The 24,044-nt window shown below is 35.1% G+C and overlaps 1 protein-coding gene across 1 annotated transcript in view; it reads left to right on the plus strand.

Moving 5' to 3' along the window:
* The window catches only part of THSD7A (thrombospondin type 1 domain containing 7A), a 278,494-nt gene extending 255,310 nt beyond the window's left edge, over positions 1–23,184 (plus strand). The window contains exons 22-30 of the mRNA XM_066196734.1: positions 4,055–4,172; positions 5,991–6,136; positions 6,713–6,887; positions 8,996–9,169; positions 10,152–10,247; positions 13,269–13,351; positions 13,688–13,898; positions 17,284–17,371; positions 19,013–23,184. Of these exons, the coding sequence (XP_066052831.1) occupies positions 4,055–4,172; positions 5,991–6,136; positions 6,713–6,887; positions 8,996–9,169; positions 10,152–10,247; positions 13,269–13,351; positions 13,688–13,898; positions 17,284–17,371; positions 19,013–19,097 (1,176 nt within the window). The 3' untranslated portion in view covers positions 19,098–23,184. The remainder of the gene's footprint in view (positions 1–4,054; positions 4,173–5,990; positions 6,137–6,712; positions 6,888–8,995; positions 9,170–10,151; positions 10,248–13,268; positions 13,352–13,687; positions 13,899–17,283; positions 17,372–19,012) is intronic.
* Positions 23,185–24,044: the final 860 nt, after the last annotated feature.

Here is a 24,044-nt window from a genome sequence, read left to right on the forward strand (position 1 = left end):
CTAAGAGATTGCAATATTGATTCATTAATACCAAGACATGATGTAAAATATCCATCCAAATAAATATTTCAACAGAAAAAATATAATCTATTTGATTTTATGGGAAAATATATTTCTTCTACTATAAAACCAAGAAATTATTCCTGTTAAGCAAAGATTTTAAACAACATTTAGAACTGATCACATTTTACACTGAAATCACACTTCAGAAAACCTCTGGAGTTTTCCTGCATTTAAGAAATGAAAGTTTATTATTCAGAGAAATAATGAGGGCAGGAATATAATATCTCAAGAGCTACTTGCTGTAAATGACTGGCCAACAGACATCACTGCAGCGGTGTCCTGGATTTATCAACAGCTACTGTGCTGCATTCTTATTCGCCCTTTTGATTTGCTAGATCATATAAAGATACATCTTCTTATAGAGAGCTCTGATGCACTCCCCAGTCACACACTTAAGACTATTTGTTGAATTATGGATGTGTAAGCAGTGGTCCAACAAGGTCAAAGGCTGATCCAATAACTGAGGAGTAAAACCTGTTAACCTGATTAACAGGAAAGCCAGGCTGTTCAGATCTTAACAGACCCTTCACTCTAAAGATGTGAAAGCCAACTCTGTGACCTTGCAGGTCATGGGAGGAGAGTATTCAAGAAATTATCAAAATGTGAATACACACTTGCTAATGATCCTTCAGGGTTAGGATTTCTGGGGTTTTTTTGCATTATAAGGGCAGTGAAGAAATATTAAGTGAAGTTAAAAATAAGGTGCTTGTGGTTGGAAAAGTTGATGAATAGGAGAAATATGAAGTAATTTTGTAATGACCTAGCTAATGAATTTTCTCTGGGTTATCATAAAACTTTGTACTAGGTGTATGAATAAAGATTTGCTTAATTTATGTGTAGGTACATTTACTGAATTATGTTTCTTATTATTATATGCAAAGTAGAGAGCTTATAATAGATAAACCTACACTGATCCCTAAGAAATTAAAACACGCTATTGCAATGAGTTTCTATATAATATATGGTTCAAGAAAATACTAAGACCATATATTAAAAAACCCCTACATGCTGAATTTTTTCTATAACATCTCCAGGTATGAACCTCAGCAGAGTTAAATACTAACATTCCACCTGAGCCCCTGTGTTCTGGTTTCCTTATGTGTCCGTATGATCTTGTATTTATTTGAGTAGATCAGCTAAAGAAGGTAGCCCGACATCCTGATTACTGCCACGATAAATCAATTTCTAGAGCTTATTTCCAAGGCCTGGTTATGTTAATGTAGTTCTCTTCAAACTCTCAAAGCATAGTAATAGTGGATTACTTGGTGTCTACTTATCACAAGAACTTGACTTCTCTTTCTTTAAATATTTGAAAATCAAATCACCTAAAACAAGCCGATCCTGTTCATCTTCCTTTTTATAGACTTATATTCTTTCATTTGCCATTAATTAAAGATGAGAAAAGCCTAGAAACCAACAGTTGTGTCTGCATTAAAAAGCAGACTTCGCTGGTTTATTGGTGAATAGTCTGCTTGTCAGATTATATGATTAACCTCCAGCAGCAGGGTTTAATCTTTGGTTCCAGACATTCCTATAAACAAATACAGATACTTCTTGTGGATCACAGGATTTACAGAGCATGCTGGTTTGGCAGCCTGCTGCCCCTGGCATGTGTGACCAGCAGCACAGAGTGCACAGGGATAGCTTTCAGTACTTGCCGTTGTTGAGTCAGAAACCACAGCTCAGCCAGAACAAAGGCTTTAGGGTAGGGGAGCTACTGAACACTTTTTCAAATATTTTCTAAGCTCTTGAAGTTGAATTGTGGTTCATCAGTTCAAGGAAGGAGAGGAATGAGAAAGGGATATGTGAATACTATTGAATTGCAAACCGTCAGTTGCTCCCCAGATCTATTTAAGCAGCACTTCAGTATCTAAGACATGCAAATAGGAGGTCACTGTGGGTAATCTGGCCTTCAGCTTTCTCCTCTTCACTGTTAATATCTTTCTTGGGCTTTTCCCTCTTGAGCTGCTGGAGCCCAGCTGAAAAGACCAGTCTTGAAAGAGAGCAGTCATGTTTCTATAATTGGAAGAAGTCAATTCAGCAGGCTTTAAAGCCTTGCTTAGAAGGTTTGACCCAAATATGGACTTCAAAGAGGGTTCTCTAGATTCCTAATTATCCAAATTCCAGATTATCCAAAGGTTTCAGGTGTTGTCTGTGTGTGATAGCTGTGTAATCAAGGCTACACCACCAAGAAAAGCCAAGAACTCATTCTTTGATGTATAAAAGCGAACAGGTGTTTAAGCCCTCATTTGTCTCAAATAATGGTACTGCAAATAGCAAATTTATGAGTCTATCAGGAGGAGATATTTTCAGTACTTGTGGTAGTTTTTTTATGGAGGACTTGTTTATGTTGTGTCTAATTATTACTCTATGCTTGTATTTTAATAGGAAATAGTGGGTTTATCTCCTTTTAAAAGTCTTAAATGCTGGTATTATATCATTATCTTTTCCAGTCATTAAAATTAATAGGTTCTGAAATGTCTAGTTTTGCTTTTTTTTTTTTTTTTTTTTTTTTTTTTTTTTTTTTTTTTTTTTTTTTTTTTTAATAGGTGGGGATTTTTTCTGTTTAAAGATACTCACAACTGCCTAGGATTCTCAAAGGCTTCATTGATGAGCAAGGTCTGCTGGTGAGGTCCAGTGAAGAGGACAGTCCTTTGTGCTGGAAAGCTGTAGATATGTTCATATTGGCAGAAAATCAAATTGTCTGATCTTCTTTCACACTTTAGATCATACATCCTATAACTGACCCACACTTTTAACTCATCTGTGCAGGATGCAGGCATTATTATGATAATATTTTTGCCATCACTTGTATTTCATCTTGCATCATATATTCTCATGTGTGTTAGTGAGATTATCTCTTTCCTTCCATGGGTGGGGAAAATCTGGAGTGTGTGTGTTTATAATAAAATAGAAATGAATGTCCAGGATCAGACCAATGGACCACGTGGCTGTTGTGCCTTGTCCTGAGCATGATTATAAAACTCTTCCTTCCCTGGGCCTGGGTGTTAGGCGGAATCATACCTGGGGAAAAACTGAGAACAGCATATATTTTTGGGAAAACTTGAGTTTTGAAATTAATTTCTCTGTCTCCTTCTCTCAGACTCCTACAGCAACTGGAGCTTTTACTTTATGGACATTAGAGGATTCTGGTTTTTTTGCAAAGTTCTTCAGAAAAATATGCAAAGATTTTTTTTTTTTTGACAAATCATTATCAATGTCATGTCAATATCTTTTCATGGATAGCATGATAAATAGAATAGAATAGAATAGAATAGAATAGAATAGAATAGAATAGAATAGAATAGAATAGAATAGAATAGACATGCATTTTTACAGCACATTAGGAAGAAAACAAAAGAGGCATAAGCAGATGCCTTAGGAAGAGTAAGAAGCACAGACATACAAGAGTTTCCATCTACTACTTTCACAGCCTCCACTTGTTTTCAGTTCTTGGAGTACATTTGCCTGATGGGGTTTCTCTGTGTTTAAACCTTCAGATATCCCTTCCATTAGTTTGTTTAGTCTCTCTTGAGCTCCTGTAAACTTTTAGCATCTTCAGCATCTTCTGAATATCCAATATATGTTCATCCTCCTCCTTTTGCAAGTTTTGAACTCGGCTTCTAGTATCACTTCAGTGCACTTATTAATACCTGTTGAGTACTTTTGCATTCCTCCTTCAAAATACTTGGCAAATTATTTTGCCTCCACCTATTGTAAAAAGTAATACGGTAGAGATTAAGCCCTCCATTTATAGTTGCTATATATTTGGAAAATATATATATACAATATATTCTATATATAAAGTATATATTTATAGTTTAGAAAATGATTGATGAAAATATGATTTTTGCATGTATATAAAGATCAGTATATACATTGGAAGTGTCTTGAAGTGAGAATTTTAAATGTCCTAATTGCTTTACTTTTTACTTTGCACTGATGATACAGGCCTGGAGTTTTGTGCTGACCATTTAACATTTTCTTTCAGCTTGGTTTGGAAAAGACATGGCAAATGAATATGTCCTGTGTAGTGGAATGTCCTGTGAACTGTCAGCTCTCTGACTGGTCCACTTGGTCTGAGTGCTCTCAAACATGTGGCCTTACAGGTCAGTACATACCTTTGGCATATTTTAAATACCTAGTTCTCTTTTTTCTTTAATAAAAGTAATAATACCCCTTTTTGCATAATGGAAAAATGTAGCTAGATAGGGAGAGTTACATGGATGTGTGCCTTATTAATGGAAATAATACGCTTGAGTGAGACTGTTCTCACTGAAAATAATGGTCATTTGGTCCAAATATTTTCTGATTCTGAGAAAAAAGAGTGAGATATGATGAATGATATATCGAGACAATATGAATATTGAGACAAATATTCATTGACTTGAAAATTTATTTTTCAGCTGGTGAGGAGAGGAAGAGGAGGGAAGGATTTTGTCCTAAGTTTCATTATTAGTGGTCAGATTAGGCAACTAAAATTGTTTCAAAACCAAATTCTAACGGGTCTTTTTCAGTAAGTTATAGCCATGTAATAAATCCAGTGACCACAAATCTTAACTGCTTTTGTGCACCCACACAAATATTCATCTAGCTGAGGAAGAATTTTGTGTGTAAGAAGTCTGCTCTTTGCTGGTTTTGGAGTTTTTTCTCCAGTACTTTTCAAGAATTTTTTTTTCTCCTGTAACATCTCAGTTGGAGCAGCTGTGCATTCTAGAATGATGAGGCTCCATTTGGCAAACATCCTTCTAGCTGTCTGCAGTGAGCACAGCTGTCTGGGAGACTGATATTGTTCTGCTTATGCATGGTGGCTTGTGTAGCTTGCTCTCATCACAAGATTCATATCATTATCATTAGAGTACTCAATTGCAAATGCATGAGATTGAAATGTGGAATTAAAGATTAGTTCTTTTGGCTGGCTAGCATCAGGTGTTATATAGGTAAATCTGTGTAATGCCTTTAGTTTACTATAAGCCTCACTATACAAATTTAAATAAATACATTTTTTTTCAGACTTGGATTCCATATTTATCTATAAATATATTAAAATACCACAGTTGTTTTGATTTTATGGAAATCTTTGTGAGGTGACAACTCTAGACCAGTCATTTGACCATTCCTTCTGATACAGAAGAAAATATTCAGTTATATCACATGAACTCTCTGTAATGAAGCCTAATGGTCTAATGAAGCATAATGGTCTTCCACAGCAAGATGAAAGGAGGAAGAATTGCTAAAAGGATAAAAAATATCTTCCTCTTTCAGTTTATATAAGTATTTGAAATAGAACCTGCATCTCAATGAAGCTGAGTAACATATCACTCATGGTTGAAGAAGAGATAATTGTTGGATAAACCTATTGAATTTTAATTTTCATTGGGCCTGAGTGAAGAATCCTCCATCTTCTGCAAAATCTGCATGTAATGTTTTCCACACAGAGAGTGACAGAAAGTTGCAAGTTCTTGTTTGCTGGAATCAGGCAATTGTGGGACACATGTAGAAACATGTGTTAATTTAGGGAAGAACACAACATGCTGGCCTCTTCTAGCACGAAACTCCAGATGAGGAGCAGGAGTCTCCACTGAAATGGGCAAATATATTGTCACATTCATAAAGAATATTTTTCTTCAGGCTTCTGAACTAGGAAATTACTGCTTTTGTTTGCTGTTACAGGAGCAATCCTAATCGGATATTCTCCTGCACATTTTATGCCACAAACAAATGACAGAAAATAAAGTGTCTGACTTGGAAAATATGAATCCACGTAACAGACAAGAGCCAACAGATCAGCTTTACAATCCAATTTGCCAAATCTGGGGAAAATTGCTTTATTCAAATACAATACTTTTCAGCAAAATAGAACCACCTTGAGGAATAAATCAGTCTAACCACTTTGTTGTTAGTTCAATTGCTGGTTTTTGTTACAGGAAAAATGATCAGAAGAAGGACCATAAATCAGCCATTTCAGGGTGATGGGAGGCCTTGTCCTTCTCAGATGGAGCAATTCAAACCCTGTCCAGTAAAACCTTGTTATCGATGGCAATATGGTCAATGGTCAGCATGCAAAGTAGAGGTAAAAGCCATATGGGACTTTGAAGTTACAGAATGTGTGGATCCAGACATATTTGTGATATGCCCAGATACCTCCTTATCAACTCTGTAAACAATTTGCTTCCACCTCTCTTATACAAGAACTAAATTTTGTTTTTTTCCTTTGATTTCGTATTTAGCAATGGATACAGCAGTGTCCTACAGATATTCAGAGTATAAATGTAAACTTTGAAACCTGACCAGCATATTTGTTAATAATTTAAACACTTCTATTGTAAAAGAATATCAGCAGAAATATATTCATATATTAGAAGATATCTTCACTTGATATACTGCTCTGATTGCAATTCAAAGGCATACTTAGCTCCATAATTTAAGGAACAAGTAACAGTGACCAGAAATTTTGGATTGGGGTTTTTTTTTGTTTAAGAAGTAGTGAACCATGTCTTCTCTTTTTTGTCTTCTTTTTCTCCTTATTAAATGAAAAAGTAGTTAAGCAAAAACAATAGGAGATAGAGTGACATGTAACTCAGATCTAGTCTTTTGACACTTTCTTCTGTTCAGAAGAATCAATCAATATTATGTTCTCCTTCTGTAGGATGCTCAATGTGGAGAGGGAACACGAGTGAGGAATATCTCCTGTGTGGTTTATGATGGATCCATTGAAGATGTTGGCAAAGTAGTAGATGAGGAATTCTGTGGAGAAATAGAGCCTATTATAGATGGTGATAAGAAGATAATACTTGAGGAAACCTGCACTTTCCCTTGTCCAGGTAACAAAGCTGTTCAAATAAATGTTGCGTTTCAAGATTGGTTGGGTGTCATTACAGCTATTAGGACCTAGCATTAGCCACAGGCAATTAAGTCTTTTTCATCTGCTTTACTGATTGGAGTAATCCATCAAATGACCAACAGAGTTACTTTGTAGGAGTGACTTCATGACAATAAATCAATTAGAAAAAATACTAGATTTTAAATTTATCAAATCATGATCTCTCTGTCACAGATTGCATCTAAGATGTATATATTTTTTCACAAAATCTATTGAAATAAAATGCTATATCTAACTCTATAAAGGGTGCTGGTTTTCAGCTAAATATTAGTGTTAAGTATGTAGACTATCTAGCAACCTTATTAATACATTTACCAGTTGCTAAAAACTTGATGCCTTTTATGGATGTTTAAGGAAGATAAGCTAAGGCATCTTCTTTTTTTCTTTAAAGCTTCTATTCCAAATGAAACTAAAATTTTGATTTCTGAGAAAACAGGAGTGCCTCTAGTTATTTAACTTTCTGGATGTGACATGCACTATCATTGCCTTTGTGAACTGAATCTAAAGGAGCTGTTATGAGTGTTTGGGTCCATGATGCTCATACAGAGGATTAAGAGCATATAAGAGCTGTTTAATTTCCAGTAAAAACCCTCCAGTTCATTCCAAACACTTACTCGTAGAATTTGAAGTATATTGCCGTTGTTTAGTAGCCATTAATGATGAATCTTCAGGAGAGGTGATAAACTCCTTCAGTTGTAATGTAGCTATCATTTCACAACAGTAGTCTGTTTTCATTCTCTTGAAACTCTCCTCTTTCCCATGCTTTTTTTTTTCCCCAGTTCATTTCAGATTGGACTGAAGGTAAAGTTGTCTCAAGAAATAGAAATTAATAAAAAATGGAGAGATTTACATCACTGCTTTGTACATAACATTCCAATTGCATAATTTTAATGTATTTTTACTTCTTAAATAAATAATGGAAGAATACAAAGACTGTAGTTATGTTTTCATATTAGTGATTTTAAAAAGAAAAAATATAGCTGCTTACTGATTGCTTTAAAAGTTTTGCTGAGCAGGGACCTGTTCTTCAGCAATCTCACATTCAGCCAGCAACAATAACTGCCCTGTGGGGATGTGCTAATGATACGCTCCAGCTAATGTTTCCAAAAATCACTACTTGTTTTCCTATTATGTATACATCAGTTCGTCAATTATTCAATTCTTTGCATGGTTTCCTAAGGTTGGCAAATAAAATTCCTTCATTAATCAGGCATCTGGTCAACACAGTACTGAAAATCTCTGTCATCAGTATAATGCAAGGTAGCATGAATTTTTAATGGCTTTCTCACTGAAATAATGAGAACTAAGAGGTTTATTTATGAGTTTGTGCACAGTCTAGTCCCATTTTCAACTGCAGTTTTAACAAAATGGTTTCTTTGTGTTGTGCCTCAGATCTTCCTTAAATGTTCTTTAGCTGATCATGGTAATTAGAGTCATTAGTATAATTTTATTTTTCAGCTTTACACTATAGAATTCTACAGGTCTATTATCCTAACATGAAATAGCAAGAGCAGACATTTTAATCATGTTTCCATTTCCCCTTCTTGCAAAGAATTTTCCATCAGTTGCTTCTATGTCTGTTTAGAGAAAACCTGCATGGGGATAATCAATAATTAATCTTTTTTAATACTAGACAATGTTTTCAAAGATCAGAGATGAATTGAAAAAAACAGATATGTAAACTTATCATAAGACATACAATATGTAATATCTTAAAATGTACAAAACTCTAGACATTGGGCAGAGCATTGCAAAGACATTCATAATGAGGGTGATCTCATGAGAATGCTAAAGCAACTAAAACTGCTTTATAACAAACAGGCAATTGTATAATCTTTTTTATAACATTTTCTATGACCCAGATATTCAGGTAGTATCAAAATGTTATCTTTTCTACACTGTGAGTCAAGTTTAAAAAGAAGAATGAAAGGAACTAAAAAGAAGTAAAATTAGGAAACTGTACTTGGATGTTTTTTGCAATACATATTCAGTGCAAAAAATCTCTTCCCATACAATGATCGTTCATCTTATAAAACTGCTCTTTGACAGGGGACTGTTACTTGAGAGAGTGGTCAGAATGGAGCCTTTGCCAGCTAACATGTGTTAATGGTGAGGATCTTGGTTTTGGAGGAATACAAGTCCGATCTAGAGCAGTGATCATTCAGGACTTAGAGAATCAACATCTCTGTCCACAACAGGCTTTGGAAACAAGACCGTGCGATGGTAAGCACCAAAATATATGTAAGGCTGGTTCCTGTAAGGAAAAAATACAGAACAACCATAATTTTGTTTTCTTTCTGTTCATGATATCGATTTTAGGCAAATCAAATTTGATAAAAAGAAGTGCACTCGAATTGTATTTTTCCATATATCAATTGTAAAGAGAAAAAGTTTTCAAGCAGTAACTATCATATGTTACCCCTCCAGAGTTATTCTATTTTAATAATGACATTTCTTTTTATGTGGGACAAAGAGTTTCCTTATATACTTAGTAACATTAGCAAAAAGAAATCTCTGTGTTTTGATTCATAACCAGATTTAGATTTCTCTCTAGCCTTTGAATTGTTAATTGCATGACAATGTCACTAAAATGTCTCAGCCATGCTTACCACTGGTAGTAGACAAATTGTCTAAGAACAATAGTTTCCTGTACTGACTTGCCCATTCACAGGCCAGATCAGACAAAAAGGGATTTCATATTTATAATAGAGAGCTGAGGTGCAGAAGGACTTCATGATTCATCCCAGACCATGTGAGATGTGCACACAAGAGCTGAGACATGAAGCCAGATGCAGCCCTGGCCACTTTGCCAAGTACTGGAGCACTGGCTGGAGCTCGGTATTACCAAGAAAGGAACCTGACCCCTAAATGAGTTTTGCACAACAGATGGGCCGCAACCATTATGAGGTTATTGGAAACATTGCTTGTAGCCATTAACTGCATTAGGCTTGCTCATAATCCTAGTTAGTGTCTAGGACACATCTGGTGTATTCTCTATGTGTCCAGTAAGTGCAGGAGACCCTGGGAGTTCCACGTGTGCGGTGCAGTGCTGGATGAAGGAGAAAGGGGCTTACTAAGTGTACAAGACATTAATCATGAGTGTGGCCACAAAATGAGTATGGCCTGCTGATGAGTGTGGCTGCTGCCTGTGGTAGTCTAAAACCTTGCCATCAAATTTCTTGAAATGTGAATGTTCTCTGTGCAGATGGCCAGTGCTATGAGTACAAGTGGATGGCTAGCCCATGGAAGGGATCTTCTCGGACTGTGTGGTGCCAAAGGTCAGATGGTTTAAATGTCACAGGTAACTACTCCTTTTATATACACAATAAAACGCCTGGAAAACAGGCAATAATGTGTTTTCCCAGCAATCTGAAAAAAAAATTGAAGAGGATCTGCTAAGAACACCTCCTGGTGTATGAATCAAAATCATCATCTTTTTGCTTATTAAAGATGTTGTTTCTTTTCTAAAATAATGCAGCATGTAATGCTAGAAGCAAATATAAATATTATCTTCTGTAGTGGACCTGAAATGTTTTACATTGTATATGTTTGGGGGGTTTTTTATCATAGGCATCTTTACACTTCTAAATGTAGGGTTTCAAATTTCAGGCCTTACAACAAATAAAATATGTATGTATTTCAGGTCATTTCAGCACCTATCCAGAGGCAGAGAAAGTTGCAGAGCTTGATAATATCATCCATATATGATATATCTCCTTAAAGTTAAAAAATATAAAATTCTAATAAATGTGCTAATATGAGTTTATTTCTTTACTTCAATGCCATAAATCTGTATCAGGATACATAATGGACTGCTATGGGATGTTGTGACTTTTTGTGCAAGCCAAAGCACAAAAACCATGAATTAGGAACAACTGAGATCTCAGAAGAAAATCTTAATGTGAATCTATTTATATGGATTTATATACTGGCAATAAGGATTCATTTAAGCTAAGAATTATGCATTTATTTAAATAGTTTTTTGTATTAGACCAAGTGATAGTAAAAGAATCCCAGAGAGTGTAAACATATCCTCAATGCCAGCTGCTGTCAGGTCAGTCACAGCAGGGGAGCTGTTATTTCTGTACTGCCACCACAATACTTCTTCATGATGGACTCCACCACTACTGTATGTTGTATCAGTAGAAATAAAAAATTTGTATTATTTTTACAAGGTATTTAAATAATAGCTCAAAGTCTCTTGCAAATCTTATCTTGTGGTGTAGGACTATTAAAGCACATCTTGTTCACAAGAAATGCAACAGGGCATTATTTATGCACCTTGATTGCTTCCTGCTTAGCTAAGATGTTTCTGTGGTAAGTAAAACTCTAAGAAAGAATTCTTATTGAGATTAATATAGGATATTATCTATGAAAGGTCATATAGGATTTGATGTAAATAATTTGGAGATTATGGCTCTGAAATTTTATAATCAGAATATATTCATAAATCTCAGTCATGAAAATAAACATCACATGAAAATAATAATTTCTTCTGATGTGGCTGAATACAGATTTGTGATAAATTCTAGGAAAGTCAAATGTATTACTATGTATTATTGGCAGATTTTTCATAATGGGACCTCTAAGGAAGACAAACCTCAGACCTATATTGTACCACTTTTTTTTCAAGTTTTTTTGTATGTGGCCTTAAAGCTGTGGCAACTTTCTGATTCGAAAGGAAGACTAATGGAATATTCCAGAACATGCAATCACTGGTCTCCATGCAACACAAAACTATATTTTTCATGTGTTTCTGTTAAATGCAAAACTATAGTTTTCATGGATTTTATGATAGTTTTCAAATGCAGCACTTAAATATAATATTCTATTCTATATTCTATAATATTAATAAATAATGTAGAGGGAACTTCTCTGCATTAAATATACAGTAGTGAATCAGACTTTAATTTAAATTTGCACATTTTCTGAAAGTGTTTTGTATAAACTACAGTATTTATGAGCTCCTAGACGTGATAGACACACGTACATGATTGATTTAAATTGCGATTACCTATTTTGATTCAGAAGCAACCCATATCTATGATTCCTGTCAGCTTTATTGCTGCACATTTGGCTCTAACACAGTGTATTTTAATTCAGACATTTTTGAATAATTATTGTGAGTTTTGTTGGTATTTTAAAGTCTTTTTCTATTTACTTACTCCATAATATCATTGTGCTGAATAGTTCTTTTTCACTTGAAGGTGTTATTTCCCATGGGCGATGAGACAACTCTTTCCTTCTGCTTCCTTGGATGACTGATATTTTATTACATAAATTCCCACAGGCATGTGATTTGTATGCTAGGATGTATGATTTTCTTTTCTGGGGGTGGGGAAAACTTATGGCAACCAGCAGGGCTTTCTTTGTTCTTCACCAGCCATCCCATTAACACTTGGATCTACATAACCACAACTAACTGCATCTGCTATGGTTGTGACCAACCTCAGCCATCAGGATTTCATCATCATATCACACCAGTATAGAAAGGGTATTAATGTGGGAGATGCATGATAAGTTGTCCTGTAGCAGTAAAAATTTTAAACAATGTGATGCATATCCCACTTCTGTAAGCTAAAAGGAAACACAGGTAAATTGAAACTAGCTCTAAATGCATTTTAAAGTCATTCTGGCTGAAATGATAGTGAAAGCCTGATTGTGTGTATTGGTCCATAACAATAACTGTACTAAGCTGTAGAAATGAAAACTAAGTCTGTGTAAAAAAAGAAAACACTGAAACCCACAATATCATTAGTATTGTAACATTCAGTACATGCTTTACTGATAAATCTGCTTTCCTTTCATAAAATCTCAGACTAACATGAAGCCTTGATTCAGAAAGGCACATGTGAAAGTGACCCAGTCGCAGCAGAAAGCAGGTATCCTTTCATAAACAGGAACGAGTAACTTGTTTTCAGTTCAACAGGAAAAAAAAATTAAGAAAAAAGATACTTTTATTTCTATTGTGGCCACAGCTTTAATATGTAAGTCATAAGGAGGGCCCTAGAGAACCCAATCTGTTCCCATAAGTACAAGAAAACATTTTAATTGGTTTTTTAGGCAATCCACCAAAGGAAAAAAGGGGGAAACAAAAGGCTTTATTTAGTTCTCTAAAATGCACATGAAATTAAATACATTTGCCATATCCTTATTCTTCATATAAGAAAATACTTGATTCCAATTATCCTTCACCCTGGAATAAAAGTAGGACTACTACATTCAAATTAGCAACAAGATTGTCATCCATGATGTACTGCAGCAAGTGATTTCATCAGTGGGGAGGTATTACCATGTGAAAATATGATTTTCTGTCCTACAGGGGGCTGTTTAGTGATGCGCCAACCAGATGCTGACAGGTCATGTAACCCACCGTGCAGCCAACCCCACGCTTACTGCAGTGAGGTATGTGCTACTGCATTGGAGCATAGAACACCCCCAGAAGGGCTTCCCACGCATCTCTTGATTACAAAGATTATGCCAACAAAAAGTATTCTCAGAGATTTTACTAGTCACAAATTCATTAAAATCCACCTCGCACAATTTTCTACGTTTCAATTAAATGTTAAATAATCTCTGTTGATAAGGTATGAACTTGCATAAAAATATATGAAGAGGTACTCTCCAGGCTAGCACTCATCAAAACAGTCTTCTCTTCCAGTCATCCATGTTGTTATGCTTTATAGCTCCCAGAAAACCTTGTTTTTCTGCTGCACATTGTAAAACACTTGTTCCCTACAGACTAGAACATGCAGTTGTGAAGATGGATACACTGAAGTTATGTCCTCTGATGGCACACTCGAGCAGTGCACTCTCATCCCGGTGGTGGTGATCCCCACCATGGAGGACAAAAAGGGAGATGTGAAAACCAGTCGAGCTGTGAACCCTACCCAGCCTTCCAGTAACCAGTCAGGACGAGGAAGGACCTGGTTTCTACAGCCTTTTGGGCCAGGTGAAGTCATGCAATGAGCAGTTCTCAGTGCTAAGTACTGCTGCAGGGTCTGGCATTTGTATTTTTGTTTACCTAGGAAGACCAGAAAAACCCTTGACTGTTCATTTAAGAAGACAGATATGTGCTCTCAGTGAAAACAAAGAGACATAAGTAAACACCTAGCCCTCTCACTACTCCATCATTATATTTAGTGAAATCTTACAGCACAGATTTCCTTTTAGCCATTCTACCTGTTGGAATTCACAGACGGTATTTGAAATGCAAATTGAAAGGCAATTGCTGCAAAGGTGCAAGTCAGTATATTACATTATGGTGTCTTAATCAATAATTCTGTTGACGGAGGAATGAAAAAATAGCACTAAAGACTGGAGAGAGTAAAGGCTTCTTAAAATTTGCAGCCATAGCATCAGTTGTAGGAAAGTAATTGGTATAGGCTTGCTAATGCTTTTCTGAAATATACATGTTTAAACTAACTCATGTTAGTCAAATGCTAACCATATTATTGATATTTAGCATGGGCCTGCTCTAAGTATCTACAAGCAGCATTTGCTTTTATGATGGACCATGTTCTTTAGAGCTGAGGAAAGACTTATATGCAAGAGTGGCATGGAATATAGGAGAAATTTTCATTTAAAAAGTCATAAAGTCCATCATATAATCAGATGTTAGTAAATATTTTCTAGTGCTACTAAATATTTTGATTTAAAAAAACTTTAATTTACAAAATACTTTCACATAAAGAGATATGTTGCTTGTCCAAAATATTATTAATATAGAAGAGAGTAAGTGGTTATCATCTTAAGTGTTTCTTAAGTCACATAGGGCTAAATATACTAATGCACTTGTGTATTAGTGTGGTCATTTATTTCTAAAGGGCCTTTGAATGTTTTTAATTGCAGAATTGAAAGAACTATCTTTACAGCATAATCCATAGGATGTTTCAAGTTGAGATTTATAAAAATATTTCTAATAAGCAGATTAAATAATGTTTGGGTTATAAATTAGAAACACTCATGTTAGATCCCATTAGTCCTACTAATATTTACTATTGTTTGTATTTTGATATTATATTTGATACCTGAAATAAAATGGTCTTTACTCCAAGTACTTTAATCAAAAATAAAAAATGGAAAATTAAACTTTTCTGGTCCTCTTTTAAAAAACAGCATCTTACCAAATGTGTTATCATTTACTCACTTTAGCTAAACCGCCCTGAAAATGGCAGAGGGTGTGTTGTAACATGCAGAGTGATAACAATAAGCAAATATCAGACAGTCACCTTCAGCACTTCAGGAATATGGACACTCATGTGAGCTCAGGGAAGGTTTTGGAGCAAGGTACATTTGAGAAACTTCATGAAAACTCACCAATTTTATGTAATTCGAGTTGGGAAGGAAACATAGCCCAGTTCAGATAATCTCAAATATACCCAGTAGAACTAATATTTTATGCAGTGAAGTTATGAGCAAGTGTAAGAGAAAGTGAACATTATCCAATTCACATGAGATTTAGGCTTGATTGTAATGTTTTAAGGTTGGATATCTATTGGAAAGGTTTGGGTTTACTCTGGCATGATTATTCTTTTTCTCACAGTTTCTAAGTCTAGATATAAAATAGTTCTTTCATTTTCTTCTACAAATTACATTGCATTCCAGAAGGGAAGGTATTAAAAACTGTTCTCTTCAGTAGTCTGGGCTGAGATATTTCCACAAAAAGATGAATCTGAGATGCCAATTCCCTTGCATACTTAGAAATAATCTGTCCAGAGGGAATTCAGAAAGCCTGAGGTAGATGTCAGTTGTTGCATAATAGGAATGATCTCATTAACAGAGTTCCTTGCTTTGACAAAAACAAATCTGTAAACAAGATATTGCCAGCCTTTTTTCAAGGAGATGTTACTATTTTAGAAGACGCCAATCTGAAAAAACCTTAAACCTCTTACATTTACCAATGGAAATAAGCCAAGGAGAGAGGAAACTAACCTCTTTAGCAGTACTAAAGTCTGAATTCTCCTCACTGATATTATTATATCATAGCATATGTCAGGTCAAATGTACTGTTCCATTAATCTTTGACGGATCAGGTATTCAGTAATGTCAGTTATTATCAGTTACAATGTTTCATTAGGTTGATTAAGGTAATGAAGGTATAATGTTCTGATATTGATTAGTCTTGAAGAACTTGTCCACATGACAGCAAGACTTTGCATTGCTACAGACCAGAAAGCGTGAGCTTAACTGCATAGCAAAGGAGAGCACTATTGTGTAACCAAGCAAGCTTAGTCTAACTTCTGTTAATATTATTGTGGAAATAGAAACTGCATTGATGATGTCTTCTTGTTCTGCAGAGCTAACGAGAAGCACTAAGTGTTTGGTCAGAAAATTTTAGCTGTATTTGCTTACATTGAAAATACAACTTCATGAAATAGAACTTGTACCACTTGAAAATGAAATAATTCAGTTTTATAATGATTATTCTTTTTTTATTGTCAAGGAGAGGCAACAAGGCTAGGTAACCCCCTGGAAAACAATGTTTGCAAAAAGCCATTTAGAAATTTTAAAAATGAGTTGGATAAAAGTAGTGAGTCAAAAAGCATGCACTCACCTTTAGTTGTGACATGATCATTTGGGGGCAGAGCAAAACCCCACAGACAAAGCCACATCATTTTCCTTATAGACATGTGTGCACGTGAGGCAAGAAGGAGAGTGGTATGTGTGCCTAAACGTCCAGGGACGTCATGTCCAAAATACAAACTCCACAGGCTGCACATAAATACAGTCCTCATTAACAACAGACAGTTGTTTTATTTATGAGCATGGGTGGTCTTTTTTTTTGTGTATTTTTATTCTGTGAGGAGAGGTAATTTATTACAAAGCTTGCATTTGGTAGGGAAAGAAATTTAAAAATTTTAATACTTTATGCAGTAGTAAAAGATGTTGTGTGTGCAGTTAAGGGATGGATGACGTACAGCATGCTAAGGACATTTGAAAACATAGAAGTAAACAGGAACAAGAATAAATGTAACAGGCAGATTGCTTTACCAGAGCTAGAATAGGAAGTGATGCTAAATGGGTCCCAGGCTGATGCCCTGCCCTATGATCATACTGAGGGATTGTTCGCTAGGGCCCCAAAACTGAGTTTCTGGGTCTCTCACCTGCTGCCTCTGCTCCAGATCTCAGCTCCACTTGAATTATCCTGACTTCAACAGAAAAGCAGAGCACAGAGAAGTCACTGCTCAGTTATTTAACAATATTTAGTCTGATTACACTGTAATTGCTAGTGAAGACATTTATTTTGGATTATTAAAATATTTCTATGCTATATCAGAACTAATAATTCAACAAGACTAACTCAAACACTACTGACTAACATTCATTCCTTTTAGATGGGAGGCTGAAGACCTGGGTTTATGGTGTAGCTGCTGGTGCATTTGTTTTACTCATCTTTATTGTTTCTATGATCTATCTAGCCTGGTGAGTTCTTTAATTATTTATAAGAAAACAGTCCCCTCACAGACTGTAATGAAAATGTTTACATCTGCTGCTGTAGAAACTGCAGGCACTTCTGTGAACTGCAGTGTTTAATTTGCTGTGTCCTTTTGTCCAGACTCAGGTTAGTAGATTCTGCTGGTACTCTAGATGATGGATCACCCCATGCTCTTCTGAGAGTATAAGAACTTACAAATATGGGGTAGCTTAGTGTACAGTTCATTTTTGCTCAATTTATCTCAGTTGTTTTATACAGTGTCCAGAATAATTTTATTGTGTCTGTATCAAAAAATGCTGAGAGAAATAGCAAGAAGGAAATTTAGTAACCAGGCAAATAATATTTTATATTTGACAAGATATAGAGACACAGAACCAGAAAAAATCTGAAAACTTTCTCATCTTTTTAATACATGAACTAATACTTTTTTGAATAAGCCACCTTTGAGAGTATTCTCCCTGAAGTTTTCTAGGTACTGTTTGGAATTTCTGATCCAGGTGACAGTACAGGTGAAAGGTGAGGGAAGTGTCATCATATACATCAGATTCTTGGCTGTGCTGCATTAGTAGGCATTTGGGAGGCTTCTGGGTATGTTTGCCATTCAGTAAACTTTGCCCAAAACCTCGCTTCTGCCTAGGTAATATAAAAATTTGTTTGGGTTTTTTTGTTTGCTTTTGGTTGGTTGGTTTAGTTTGGGTTTTGTTTTTTGTTTGTTTGGGGTTTTTTGTGGTCTTTTTTTTTTTTTTGGTAAGTTGGTTGGGGTTTTTTTGGGAGGGTGGGGTTTGAGGAAAAAGAAATCCTTTAGCATTCAACAACACTAGATTATTTGGACTGGAACCTGTGGCTACTGCAAATCATTGTAACAAAAGGTTTCATATAAAAGATTCAGATTTGAGCAGCCTAAGTGAGACAGCTGAATAAGATTTTGGACAAGACTGAGGGTGCACAGGCCTGATTTAAAGAAAGGCTTACAATACACTCTAAAAAAAGATAAGTACTAAAGATTGGATAAACATTCATTTTCCTTTGGCCTGGTAATTTTTTTAAACTATATCAAATGGATTGGAAATACTGCTGGATTAAAATCTAATTCAAGGCTAGAAAAGGAATGTTATGGTGAACAATCATACCTCTGCTGTTAATGGCTGATTTGATTATAACATCCAGAATTAATTGTAGTCATTCCAACAAGTTTAATGAGATAAAACCAATCAAAAGATGGATCTTTCCTGCAGAAACCTTGATGTGTCAAGAGCGGTTTAATATTTGAGTCACATAATTTAAAAGAACCTGATTGCAGCTTTGATACCTGACCAAATATTGCGTGGCAGGCTCTGAATTCTTCTGAAAACTGAGTGATGTTGCAAGAGTACCTGCCAAGAGTTTCATCAAGTCACATCAGCACCATAACAGCTTGTTTCTGAACAACTGAGCTTTGAATTAGATATTGCTTTGGGTTGATAAAGAGATAATTAGTGATCCCAGGGAAGGTTTCAAGCTTATGGATTTTTTGAACAAACATCTGAATGAATGCATTATCAACCTGCTCATCTTTCATTTAAGACTGAAATACATTTTTGTATGTTATTATTTGCTTGTTCTATTTACAAGTTATCTTATCGTTTCAGCAAAAAGCCAAAGAAGCCCCAGAGAAGGCAGAACAACCGACTGAAACCTTTAACCTTGGCTTATGATGGAGATGCAGACATGTAAAATACAATTCCTCATGGTGACAAATGGAGTCTAAACTATAGGAATGAAATCAGAAGGTGTCCAAAGCCACAGGGATTTTCTATGGAGTGGATTAAGTGTTTTGATTTTTCCTTTTTTATAACTGCACCATAGATAAAGAAGAATGGATTTCACAATGCCTACCGATATTCAAGGTATTATTCCTTTACTTTAGACCATCAGCACTGAGAAATCAGGCAGAATCACAATAGAGACTGCAGTTGGAGATCTGTGGTGTTTCCTCAGTCTTAGAACTGAGCAGCACTTCTGCCTCCAGAATACTGTAGCTGACATAATATTAACACTTGGAAGCCCCTGCATCATTAACCAAGTATAATCAGTACGCATGACGAGTTTGTACCAAGCTGTCTATGACTCTTTATATTCAAACGTAACATATATACTCAGTTGAACTATATGTATTATTCTATCAGATTATATATGTGATGAAGAGCATTTTAGTGCTTAGTACAATATTAACTTTTAACTGGGATTAATCCACTGAGCAAGTTCAACAGTTTGCCAGTTGATGATAACTTGTGTTAACCTGCGTCTAAGAGGGCAAAATTCTTGCAAAACTCTGTCCTGTTACCACTCCAAATTATAAAGGCCTCACGTGTGCATCCAGAAAGGAGGCATTCTCAGATTCACTGTTTTCTAGCGGTTGGTGTCTGGAAAAAAATACTTGCTGTATATGTTACAATATGTTTCTACTTTCTCTAACTCAAACTGTTGCCTGCATCTTTTTTGCTACATGTAAGGCAAATTTTTGCACTATATTAGTGCAGCATGATATGCACTTAACTAGTATTGCCATAGAAACTGCCTCTTTTCAGAAAAAAATAATGATGTATCTTGTGCAAGGAGTGTCAAGTAGACAGGTCTTGAATCCTGAAGAGAGTAGTGTTCAGTTTGGACTGTGACGGAATGGAATCAGCTGCGACGTTTGCTGTACACACACCGTTCCTCATCACAGCAGCCATTTGTACTCAACACCATGGCAGTAATACAAGTGTCTAGTTTCTTGCCCCATCTACCTATACTGGTATAGATTGTCCTGCTGGTTTCTAATTGTACCTTGAAGGCTGTTAATGACTAGATTTTTTATATTTGTTAACTTTGTTAGAAAAAAAAGAAAAGAAAAAGAAAAGTGGTTGCCCTGTAATCGTGAGTGACACACTTCTTGTCTAAAAAGGTGTTCTGATTGTTCAACTAAATAAAATGGTTTTACTTTTCTTTCCTTCTGTTAATGAGAGCTTTTTCACTGTTACTGGCAGTGCAATACTCAGAGATGTTTTGTCTTTTCTAATTATGATAATTCAATAGACTCTTTTAATTATTTAAACTCCTGAGTGTACTGGCAAGTAAACAATAAGATCGATAGTTCTGCCATTTTAATACTCATGACTTTTTTAAAAACTCTGGCAGTATGAGAACTCACTGCTAACCTCTTCCATGCTTATGGCTTTTCAGTGTTAGGCTTCCAACATGAAGCTCATTGACTTGCCACTCATGTCACATGGCTGTTACGGATGTGATCCGTGACCTGAGAAGGGTAATTCTCCTCAAATGGCTTCTGTGTGCAGCCTGAACATACAAGTGACTGTGCCACTACTAAGCAATACAAAACTTTATCAGGCAACCTCTCAAAAATAATTGTTACATAAAGTTCAATATTAGGTTCTCAGGTCTTTTTTATAACCTAAACCACTTCTGCCTACTCACCACTCTATTTACTCAAGAAGCACCAGTTTTTGCGCACTGAATGAAACTAGCTTTGCAAACTTTGGCCCAGATCCACTGATATCAATGATAATACTCTCATGGACATCAATGGGTAATATCAGTTCTTAAAAATACACACATTTTTCTGTGTAGAATAATTTTGGAAACCAATGAGCATTTTTTTGGATATTCAAGAGAGATTATGGTCCTACTTTAACTTAGCTGCCATATTATCAGTGTGGTGTTACTGCATCAATAAATTTACCTTCATTCCACTGCGTAGGTGTTCCCCAAATGGGAATGATGAGCAGGGGAACAATGATAGCAATCTTTGGTGCAGATTTAAGTTCTCTTTTCATAACTTGATCCAGCTGCAGCTAATGAAGTTTCGTGGCCCCCTGCCACAGCAGTGGTTCATTCATATATGTGTTTCAGGACTGGAGTATTCAGTCTTACATCACCTTGTAAAGATCCATTGGAAAAATACAAATCTTGATAATTTTAATTTTCAGTATTCTTGAGTAGAAAAGAAGAAAAACCTGGTTGGTTCCTCCTTTGTCGGACATGCAAAACAAACCATGGAAAAATTATAAAGTATTAAAGAACAATAACTACACATGGAGACAGATTTTAATAATGATTTCTGTTTTTTTAAAAGTCTGATTCTGTGTTGTCGAATAGTTTTGGACCAAGCAGGCATTGAGGGAACAGGGTTTCTTTCATTGGCAATGAGTCATCTTTATTTATGACACTGGCTGGTCTTAGCAGAAGGTGTCGCTCAGTTCCTGCCTTGAAGAATTTTATGTCCTAAATCTAAGCATTTAATAACTTGAAGTTAAAGGTATGACATCTCCTTTTTCTTACCATATTAAATGGATAAACAAAGAGATAGGAGGGTTTTTAAAGTATGTTTGGCCTCTGCAATCCATGCAAGTATTTTAGTATGTGTTGCATTTTATATCTGATCAGTGAATATCTGGTGCACATCTGCATCATACTAGTGCTGCATTTAAAATCTAGAGCGCGTTTTTATTATTACTTTTTCTATGAACAAAGTACATAGAAATTTGAAGCCAGAATGGCTTCCCTCATTATCAAGAAAAAAATACTAGGCAGTAAAGAGGGCTGAAATGTTATGTAAATCTAAATGTTGCAAAGGTGATTAAGCCCTGTAGCATTGAAACAGAAATAAATAATATGTGAATTATCAATACAGAATGAAAAGCAATTTGCTTTAAAAATCAGAGTGCTTCTAAAAATCCAGTGCCTAAAGCAGCCACTACTGTAGATTATTAGTTTGTGAAAGTAATGTTGCCAGTGATCAAATAAACCATTCAGAAAATAGAAAAGTAGATATTTTCCTGTTGATATGGTGGCTTATATTTTCCTTTTTAAAACTGTAGTTTCTAGCTTACTGTGTCTGCTTTGAGTCCTGGAGCAATTCCTTTTTGAAGCTTTGATGCAACTGCACAAGCCTGTTTATATTTGGTATAAAGCATCAATTTTGAAACCCCCTTCCTCCTGCCAAAATATAATAAAGTTCTTTTTCCAGTCTTACAATTTGAAGAGACCATTTTAAAAACTCTATGTGTAAATCACTGTAAAATATACCTTGAATTAAATGGAAATCTGTCTTTTTACCTTTATGTAAATTGTTAAGAGTTAAGAGTTTATTTTGCCTAACTTAATTTACTTGAATATTTATTTTGTAGAATGAGGAGGCAGCTGTCTGAGGAATGTTTACCTTTTTTTTTTTTGATTAATGTTAATTTGTAAATTGTGTAATGCATTTTTATTTTTTAAATTATGTATATTTCTTTTTTAATGCACAAAATGTTTACTTACAACTACTACTGCAAATTTGTGTATATTGTCACTAAGCTTTATTCCGCTTAATACAGTTAATACAGATGATGTGAAAATGTAACAAGTCTTACATTTTCATCTGGGTTATTTTTACATAACTGATGTATTGCTGACAATAAATATAAACACAAAATCATTTAATGTCTTTTTTTTTAATTAATGTAGTATACTATGCTAGGATAGATTAACAATAAAAGCCAGATCCCAAAAATATGACCACCTTTTAAATAGTCTCTTCTTTTTTCTGAAAGGCATTAGCAAATATATTCTTGTTAAAAAATAAGTCTTTCTATTTAAAAAGAAAAATACTTTCTGATGCTATGGTAACAATCTGTTGCCATACAAACAACAAGTCTGTTGCTACCGTCCTAATTGACTTGGAAATTTACAAAACATATTTAGTCAATTGATGAATCGCCAATAAATGAAATAAAAAAATTATAACATTTTCTTCCTTGCCATTTTTATATCAGAAAAAACAACCCTTCGGTAGAGAATAAGAGGTCAATCAAGATCTCACAAAGACATCTATTCACTTCAAATGAAGCTGAATTTGTAACTGTCCCTAGACAAAAAGAAAAAGAAGTAATTTTGCACTTTTTAATAATTGCTTATATTTCATCTCTGTGCTCTCCAAAACTAAGTTTTTTTTCATGTCCAGTTCTGCTGTGTAATTTACACACTGTATCATGGGGGGTTTGTCCTGTTTCAGTTGCTATTACCTCCCCAGTAACCTTTCCAAGCTTACCCCTGAAAGATTTAAACACAATTTTGAGAGCACCCAACTCAAATTTTCAAGGCCTTTCAGGATTTTCACAACTCCTACCTACATTTTCTCCTGCTGGAATCCACAGTAAAACCACAGAAGCATTGGTCTTGAATTCCCACCTACAACCTAATAGAAGAATTTTTAGATCATTTAAATGTGCTTAATTCAATACAGGCGAAATTTTGTAGCTAGTTAAAAAACATCAGAGAGAAGAAAATTTAAATTCTCATTTAAATTTAGAGAATTAGCTGTGGTATACTAATGAGGATGATAGAGTCTTCATATTCAGTAAAGAAAATGTGGTAGGACTTTGGCAACTGTTTGCAAGACTTATAGATTAATGGGAAGGGGTAGTCTTTATTTTAAAAAGAATCCCAAAGCATTGCAGGAGAATAGGATTTTCTAGTACAAGTGTGATGAAAGGACATGAAGTGAGAGGTAAATCAAGAGATTAGATAAACTTTGTAAATGTTTCAGCTGTCTAGTAATGTGAAAACCTACAATATTGGAGAATCTAGAAAATCTAGAAAACTATCCTGCTGAAACAGTAGTGACCTTGAGCAGCCATT

This window comes from Chamaea fasciata, unplaced genomic scaffold, assembly GCF_029207755.1.
Source record: "Chamaea fasciata isolate MVZ Bird 193981 ecotype frontalis unplaced genomic scaffold, bChaFas1.0.hap1 SCAF_1, whole genome shotgun sequence".
NCBI lineage: Eukaryota > Metazoa > Chordata > Aves > Passeriformes > Sylviidae > Chamaea > Chamaea fasciata.